Source organism: Dipodomys ordii, unplaced genomic scaffold (assembly GCF_000151885.1).
Source record: "Dipodomys ordii isolate 6190 unplaced genomic scaffold, Dord_2.0 Scaffold42, whole genome shotgun sequence".
In the NCBI taxonomy this organism is placed as follows: domain Eukaryota; kingdom Metazoa; phylum Chordata; class Mammalia; order Rodentia; family Heteromyidae; genus Dipodomys; species Dipodomys ordii.
In genome coordinates this window covers 5,979,690-5,989,009 of record NW_012267258.1, presented here as the reverse complement: position 1 = coordinate 5,989,009, position 9,320 = coordinate 5,979,690, and the positions used below count along the sequence as shown (strand labels likewise).

General features: G+C 41.2%; 1 protein-coding gene across 1 annotated transcript in view; it reads right to left on the bottom strand.

Moving 5' to 3' along the window:
- Dbx2 (developing brain homeobox 2) overlaps window positions 1-8,944 on the bottom strand; it is a 32,011-nt gene extending 23,067 nt beyond the window's left edge. Inside the window, 2 exon segments of the mRNA XM_013018718.1 lie at window positions 4,429-4,456; window positions 8,522-8,944. Coding sequence (XP_012874172.1) covers window positions 4,429-4,456; window positions 8,522-8,941 — 448 coding nt within the window. The 5' untranslated portion in view covers window positions 8,942-8,944.
- Between the last annotated feature and the right edge of the window lie 376 nt (window positions 8,945-9,320).

The following is a 9,320-nucleotide window of genomic DNA, read 5'->3' as shown; positions in this document are numbered from 1 at the left end:
TATATATATATATATATATATATATATATATATATATATATATATTATTAGTACCAAGTTTTTTGTTTGTTTGTTTGTTTTGCTGGAGTCCGGTCATGGGGCCTGAACTCTGGGCCTGGGCGCTGTCCCTCAACTCTTCAGTTCAAGACTAGCCTGCTCTACCACTTGAGCCACAGCGCCACTTCCGGCTTTTTTCTTTTTGCTTATGTGGTGCTGAAGAATCGAACCCAGGCCTCATGCATGCAAGGTAAGCGCTCTACCACTTGAGCCATGCCTCTAAACCAGCTTTTGGCGGATATTTTGGAGTGGACTCTTGAAGACTTCTCTGCCCAGTCTTGGCTTTGAAACTTGATCCTCCTGATCTCAGCATTTTAAGTAGCTTGGATTATATGCATGAGTCACTAGTGTGTCCGGACAATGTCCCTTAAGTGTTAACTGACTCTACTAGTAAAAAGAAAAAGAAAAAAAAGTTTCTAGATGTTTCCCAGTCCTCCAGATTGAATTTTGTTCTGTCAAACCTAATGGACTCATCCCTGAATAATAAAATTTGAGAATTCCGTACACTGCATATTCCTACCCAATGGGTCTCAACTCTGAATACATATCACAGTCAGATGGCCTACTTTTTGAAGATACAAATGTATGGGCCCCAAACCAATGAAGTTAAAATCAAATTCAATGTTAGCTTTTCCTCTTACCATGGTTATGTATAATTTGGGATTACGACTAAGACAACCTATAAAGACAATGGTATGGTCTAGATTTCTGTCATCCTAGCTACTCAGGAGGCTGAGATCTGAGGATCACCATTCAAAGCAGACTTTCCTTGGCAGGAGAGTCTGTGAGACTCTTATCTCCAATTGACCACCAAAAAGCTGGAAGTGGACCTGTAGCTGAAGTGGTTGGGCAAAAAAAAAAAGCCCAGGGACAGCACCTAGGCCCTGAGCTCAAGCCTTAGGACCAGCCTCTTCCTGTGGAAAAAAAAAAAAAGAAAGGGAAAAAAAGTTGGAAAGACCTGACCAAAGAAGGCTTTCAGTGGGAGAAATATCTTAATTTGGGCCTCCCTTTGGAAAGTATTTGGGAAATTAGGAGGAAAAAAATTAATCCAGGAAGAAACTTTTTGAGTTCCCACCATAGCTCCGTGTTCATTCCTATATCTATCTACTTACTCCTGGAGACAGATATCACAGGAAATCATGCTGCATATGGTTATTTTTATTTCCCCTGTGACAGATACTAAATGGGCATAAATGATTTGGTATTCTTGCCATGAAGAAGTGGGGCCTAGTTCTCTTCCTCTTGAATTTGGGAAGCAATTGGTGACCTGCTTGACCAAGATATGTTGGCAGTATAGGAATATTTGGGAATTTCCAAGACTGGATCATGCTTAGAAGTTCTCAGATGTCCAGATGTCTGGTGTTCCAAATGGTGCAGGATTTTGGGAAAGTTTGTTTTCAGACTCCCAGCCCTTGAGAGATCAATCAGTCACCATGCCAGAGAGAAAGCCAAGATACATAGGAAGTCCAAATGTGGACAAAGAACTACAGCTGAAGCCAGGTGTCAGTGGCTCACACTTGTAATCCAAGCTATTTAGGAGGCTGAGATCTGAGGATCACGGTTGGAAGACAACAGGAGCATGAAAGCCCGTGAGACTCTTATCTCCAATAAACTACTCAGAAAAAGCAGGAAGTGGAGCTGTGGCTCAAGTGGTAGAGCACCAGCTTTGAGCACAAAGAGGCGCAGGGACAGATCCTAGACCCTAAATTCATGCAATAGCTGATCACCCAGGCAACAGCCAGCATCAATCAACTGCCAGTCATGTGAGCAGCACCCTAGACATTCAGTATAGCCCTAAGATGATAACAGCCCCAATCTACATCTCACTACAGCCGCACCAGCTTCCAAGTGAGAACCAGCCATCTGAAACCAGTCAACACACAAAACTGAGAGACAAGCAATACATTTAGGGATATTTATCTAAACAGAAATACCCCTTTGGCTTGTATTTTATCTGTGGTAAGATAGTGGAAAGAAGTCTTATGCTTCCTTTCAGTATCATTATCCTTATGGATTTTTGAAGTATTTGCTTGAAATCAAATACTCACTCTATCATCTGTTCACATTTTTCAATGGGGAAACAAAGGCTTGATGTTATATAAATTGTCCAGGGTTACATTAATCCCTCATATACAGTTTACACTTTAAAATCATAGAAATGCTGCTAAAACCAGTTCAAAAATCAATAGAGTGGTTTCAGCAAGGTATCAGTGGTTCATGTCTATAATCCTAGCTACTTAAAGAAGGTGAGTTCTGAGGATCATAGTTCAAAGCCAGCCCAGGCAGAAAAGTTTGTGAGACACTTATCTCCAATTAATCAGAAAACTCTGGAAGTAGAGTTAGGATTCAAGTGGTAGAACACCAGCCTTGAGTGTAAAAGCAAAGGGACAGTGCCCAGGCCCTGAGTTCAAGCCCCACTACTGGCAAAAATATAAACATTAAAATAAATTGAATAAATATAAATCTACATAAATATAAATAAATATAAATGTTCTTAATTTTGTTGCCGTTTAGTCTCTGGAGGAAGAATCGGCCAAATGTTATTATAAAGGATTGCAAATTAAATACTTTAGGCTTTCTGAGTCACACAGTATGTATTACAGCTATTAAACCTATAGAAAATATGTAAAAGCATCTATAGAAAATTCATAAACAAATAGGTGTGATTCTGTCCCTGCACTAAGGAATCCCACTTATTTTGTTTGTTTTAAATCCAATATAGCTAGAGTTGATTTAACTCATAACCTAAACTCAATCTAGCCTTCAATTAATTTATTTTTTTAAAGTGCCAATACTCATGGTTTTACTATGTTAATGTAGATAAAATTTCTCTAAAATTAAGTTACTGGCTCTTTCTCATGTTTTAATTTAGACAGTATTAAATATATAAAGCATTTTGTGTGTCTGTCTGCCTGTGCCTGTACTGGGGCTTAAATTCAGGGCTCTAAGTTCTTGCTTGACTCCTGGCTTCTCACTGGTTAATGGGAGATAAGGGCCTTTCAGATTCTTCTGTCTGAGCTCGCTTTAAACCATGATCCTCACATTTCAGCCTCCTCAGTTAGCTAGGGTTACAGTACCAGTGAGGTTTTAAGAAGAACAAGAGTGTTAGAGCCTTCTCAACAGGTCTTCTAGAAATGTATCTTGCATATACCATTTCTGATAGTTATTTAGAACTAATAAAATTAAGACTGTTATGACACAGCACATGACTATGTGAAAGAGAAATGGAAAACCTAGGTCATCTTTGGAGTATTTACAAATAAGAAGCCAATTATGTATTCAGCAATATACACACAACACCCTCAAACAATTGTTTTTCTTTCCTTTTCCTGGATGCTTTTGTTCTGAAAGAAAAGTTTCAAAACCCATAGAAGCTTTCTGATCTTTGACTTCAGAGAGAATTTTAGAGCCTCAAGTTTACTGTTCATACTCACTCCCAAAACACGCCCCTGAAATATTCCCAGCTAATAGCTGGCTGACAAAATGATTAATGCTATTAAAACTGAAATAATTTACAATACCTTTATACAAAGTGGTAAACCACTCAGCAATGCCAAGTGAAGTAGTAACTGGAGGTTAAAAAGAATGAAAGGGAGAGATTTCATTAAAAGTGGAAACATTACTGAAAGTAAAATAAAATAGTTTGGAAAAAAATGTGCAAAGGTCTGGCAAGCATGTACTATGTTAAGGCAACAATCCAATTTCTTACTAAGGGAGTATAAAACAGAAACATAATCTAATGAAACCTTAAAAAAGAATTCTAACAAACATTCTTAGATAAAAGTTGCACTGCTTGGTTTTATAAGTTGCCTTTTTACTCCTGGTAGACTCCAGATGGATTTGAATGAAAACTGAGTTACTTAAAATGATTTAAAAGTTGTGTACTTTCCTTGTGTGTGTATGTGTATATGCACATGTACATATATAGATGGATGGATAGATGCTTATGTGTGCATACATGTATGTAAATCAACACTAAGAGAAAAATTTAAATGTGGTAAGCCATAGTCTCTCAAAAGAAGTGATAGAAGAAGAAAGTGAGAGTAAGCAAGGCGTCAATGTGATTCAAGTATAGTGTATGTGGGAGGAATATCAAAGTGGAAACCCCTTTGAACAATTAACATATATTTTCAAAAATGAATGCCTGGAGGGGAAGGGAAAAAACAAAATGCTTAAATAGAGATACAGGTTGACCCATTGTAACAATGAGATGTACAAGACACTATGTTGAAAACAAACTTTACAACTTTGGGGATGAGGGGTAGCTGTGGAGGTGGAGAGGGAAGGGATAGTAGGGGAAAAACAAAGGAGGAGGCAACAATGTTTGATAAGAAATGTACTCATTACCTTGCTCATGATGAATGACTGGGCCAGGTGCTGGTGGCTCATACTTTTAATCCTACCTATTCAGGAGGCTGAGCTCTAGGGATCACAGTTTGAAACCAACCCAGGAAGGAAAGTCTGTGAGATTCTTTATCTCTAATTAACCACCAAAAGACTGGAGATGGAGGAGTGGTTCAAGTGGTTGAGTGTTAGCCTTGAGACAAAAAGCCAAATAAGAGCATGAGGCACTGAGTTCAAGCCCTAGTTACCAGCACACACACACACACACACACACACATACACACAGAGAGAGAGAGATTAATAACTAAACATAGGTACACTGGAGCTAAGATTGCATATTAAGCATTAATAGTAAGAACAGATCTAGGTGACTGGAAAGAAAATATTAGCTAGTTCAATTTACATGGTGAAGTTACTTTATATATATAAAAACAGAACATAGCAACTTACTTTTACATAATGAGCATTTTCTTCCCAATCATTTCATAGGAGGACCAACTCGGTTTAATAAACACTAAAGTATCTTGTGTTTGTTTTCTAAAACGTTTTAAGCAAGCAACTAACGTTATTAAAAAGCAAAAGTATTTGTTCTTTTAAAGAAGCTTGAGGGAATGATCATTAATAGGAAAACTCAGGGCATTCTCATGATCACAAAACTTGGAAACTTTTCACCTTTTCAAGACCGTTTTATAAACAAATGCAAGGGTTTTTTTTGTTTTGTTTTGTTGGGGGTTTTTGTTTTGTTTTATTTTTTGGTGCTGTCATGAGGTTTGAACTCAGGGCCTGGAGCCCTATCCCTGATCTGTTTTTGCTTCTACCACTTGACCCACAGCTTTACTCTGTCTTTTTTTTTGGGGGGAGGAGAGGAATGGTAGTTAATTGGCAACAAGAGTCTTATGGACTTTCTTGCCTGAGCTGGCCTTGAACTGTCATCCTCAGATGTCACTCTCTTGAGTAAGATTACAGGCATGAGCCACCAATGCCCAGCTAAGACATGAATGCTTATTCTTCCAAATAGTGACATTATATGTGGCTGATATCTATATATCAATATATATGTAATTATATATAGATATATAATTTTATATATATAGATTATATAATTTTATTTTTTAGATTGAAAAACAAAGGACACCTACTCATGATCAACAAATACACTAAATGTACCTCAAGCCTGGAGGGCTTGACTTTTGAAGGAAAGCTTTTCAATATCAACTATTTGACATCTTATTTGGAGGATTCCTTTTCTTGTTATAAATACATAAGGCTATTATTTTTGGAGGAAGATCCACTGACAGTCAGTTTTATCTACCCTATCACTGTTGGATATGTTTTAGAACAAGAAAGTCACTTTCTTTCTTTGTGGGCTGAGATATAAAGCCATAATCTGATGTCATTTGCATGTGTGCCAGTACTGGAGCTTCTAACTCAGGGCCTGTGCTCTGTCCCTTGGTTTTTTGTTGTTGTTGTTTTTTCACTCAAGGCTAACACACTCCATTTCTGGATTTTTAGTGGTTAATCTGAAATAAGAGTCTCTTGGATTTGTATTCCTGGGCTGGCTTTGAACTGCAGTCCTCAGAACCCAGCCTCCTTAGTAACTAGGATTACAGGCATGGGCCACCAGCACCCAGATCATCCTTCAAGTGGCAAATAATACTATACTTCACTAATGCATTTTTTAAAAAATAACTAATTTTTTATTTTCCATTGAGAAATTTCTTCAACATTTCACATCAAACTAAAGGTTAAGAAAAAAGAAGAGAATTAAGAAGCTAACATAGCTAAAACCACAGTTTGCGAGTCTCTCCTAACATAATGTCATATAAGGGGCAGAATTGGATGTCCACCAGTTTAAGTCAGAAAGAGATGGTGTTATGTTTCTGAAAAATATAGCTCTTCTATCTCTTTCACAAATAACTATTTCCAGGTGATAGCATGAGTTGCTGATACATTGTAACTTTATAACTCTCTATGAAAGAATCTTGCAACATCTAGTATGTCAGATATCTTTCATTTAAGTCAAACTGGGACAATATTCAGACAACTCCACTTCTTGGTCACATGATAAAAATATTATAAATTACAAAAGGCAATGAATGTAAATGGTAAATGGAGGAGGTTGAAGAAGCATATCTGTGGGCAAAAATGTACAAGGGTTTTACTTCTTAAGATATTTTTTCCTAGTTTAAAAAGTTAGAAGTATTCTTACAAATGTTGGAACAAAGAACTGTTTGTTGAAATGAAAACTAGCCCAAGAGAACATAGAATCTCCAATGAGGATTGAATAAAGTATTTGGTAAGATACACATTCATACTGTATAGGATATTTTGAAGGGAAATCCAAATAAAGTTTTATACCCCCTTAATTATCCCAAAAAAATCTTTTAAAAAATTTGGATACTCTAGTATAAACATGCAAGCACAAATAGGTTCTTAAAAATAAAAGCAATGTCTCCAGGAAGCCCTTTCTCCCTTAATTGCAGTATTTTGCATTAAACCCAGAGGTATACAAAATTAATTTTGAGATTCATTGAATTATCTGTATCTGATTTACATTTTATTTAATGTGTAAGTCTGCAGAGGAAAAGTAGTTGAGAAGCCAATGATAAACAGTTTTAAAAAATCTTTGAAAAACAACTTCTATAATAAACAAAATGCCAAGTCATCAATTTCTTCAAATCACCAAATTTTCCTGAAAACTGGGGGGGGGGGTGTTTTGTTTTGTTTTTTTTGGTGATGCCAAGGTTGGAGCTTGAATTTAGGGCCTGGGTACTACTGTCCCTTAGCTTTTTCGTTCAAGACTGGCACTCTACCACTTGAGTCTGAGCTCCACTTCCAACTTCTGTTTGCTGGTGAATTGAAGATAAGTCTTCGTGGACTTTCCTGCTCAAGCTGACTTGGAACCTTGATCCTCAGATCTAAGTTTCCTGTGTAGCCAGAATTAAAAGTGGTCGGCATAGTGAGACATAATTTACTAATTCCCGTCTATGTAAACTTGCTTCAGATATTTCTAACCCTGTAATATTTAAGATTAAAAAAAAAAGTACTCCACCCTTCCAAGGATTCCAAGATACCTTGCCCTAACTATATTTGAGCCTCTCTCAACACTTCCGAGGGGGTTTAAGTTTTACGCATCGAGACTTCATATCATCCTATTGATCCCATTCCATAAGTAACCCCGGCGAGCTGGAAGACCAGGACAGGTTCTAAACACGTTCAATTCCATAAAGCCATTAGCAATAAATTTGATCTGGCAGATTACTTGTGACAATAGAAACTGCTGAAGAAAGCACCTATTAGTCACTCTAAACAAACCCATCGGGATTAGAAGAATGAGTTAAGATCGTCTAAGGACACAGCCAAAAAAAAGAAAAAAAAGAAAAAATTAATCCAACTGGATCTGAGTCTTGGAGCATTCTCTTTTCACCACCACTAATTTCTTTGCCTCTTATTGGACTCAAAGGTCCCCATCCTTCTTGCTACTCCCACCAAGTTAGGTTAAATTACTTAAAACAAACCCAAATTGCCCTTCTTTCCATGAATTCCTATTTCTTGGTGAACTTCCGAACTTCAGTTGCCAATTTGGCTGGTGGGTTTTTGTTGTTGTCGTTTTAAAGATGCACGCCATGGGAAATTCGGCCTTCCCTTCTTTGTGCCTTCTGTGATCCAAAAAGTGAGCGCAGAGAAGAACCAACCCTGGCACAGCTCTGTGACTGACTACAGGTCACCGCGCGCCTTCCTCAGCCACCCAGAGTGGATTACGGGGTGGTCGGCGCCAAGCTCAACACCTTGCGGAGGGCCAGAAACGCTGGATTTGGGAAACCCGGTGGAACTCGGGCATCTTGGGGAGGGGGAGAAGGGGTAGGAGGGTCCGGGTCTGTCCTTTCCAACCCCAAAGGCTCAGGGTTTCTCTGTCCAAAGCAAAGTCGTCCCACCACCTGTTGCAAAGGAGCTGGTGTGATGCGACGGGGATAAAAAGTAATCGCAAAACCTGATGTCCCCCAAAGTGACCAAGGGACTAAAGTTTAGCCCTCCTCCGGGAGGACCCCAGCTCCGTACCACTGGCGGGGATTTCCCAGCGTCCCAGGGCGCAGGCGCGCGCGGCTGGGGAAGGGCGGGCGCGCTCACCTGGGGCTGCAGACGGGAAGGCCCGGCCCGGCAGCCTAGGGCCGTCGGTCACCGAAGGGTTGAGCACCTGAAACGCCCATCGCGTGCCGTAGGACGTCCCCGCGGCGGGGCTGAGCTGCTCGGCGGCGGCCGGAGGGCAGAGCTTCAGGGGGACCGGGCTGGCAGGCAAGGGCCGGAGCTGTGCGCCCGGGGCGGGGGCTAGGGTGGCCGCCAGACCCTGGGGTGGGGGCGGCGGCTGCACGCCGTGCGCCGTCCCGGTCGTCGGGGCGCTGCCGCCTCGGAGCAAGTTCTCGATCAAGAAACTCTTGCCCAGGTTGCCAAAGCCGGGCGCCGCCGGGAGGTTGAGAAGCGCCGAGGAAGCCACCACATCCCAGTAGGAGCCGGGGTGGGTCGCCACGGCGCTGGGCAGCATCGTGCGCGCTGCGCTGCGTCCCGCACCGGACCCCGAGTGTCCCGGCTCCCGACGACCGCCGCGGCCTCCGATCGGTATTATTTGTTGGCCTTGGGCGTCTTTTAAGGAACTGGGGGAGGAGGAGGGACGGGAGGGGGGGGACAAAGGGAGGAGGGACCGAGGGAGGAGGCGCAGAGGGAGGGGGCGCGGAGGGAGGGGGCAGCTGTGCGTTTCTGTGACCCGCACGCAGCAGCAGCAGCAGCAGCAGCAGGGTAAGTTCTGGGGTGGCCCGGGAATCTATGCAGATCCCGAGGGGGGATTTTCTCTAGAAGGACGGAAGGTGTGTCCAAGCCCATTCATTCTTGTCACCCGGCCCACCAAGTGACAGGCGCGGCCAACA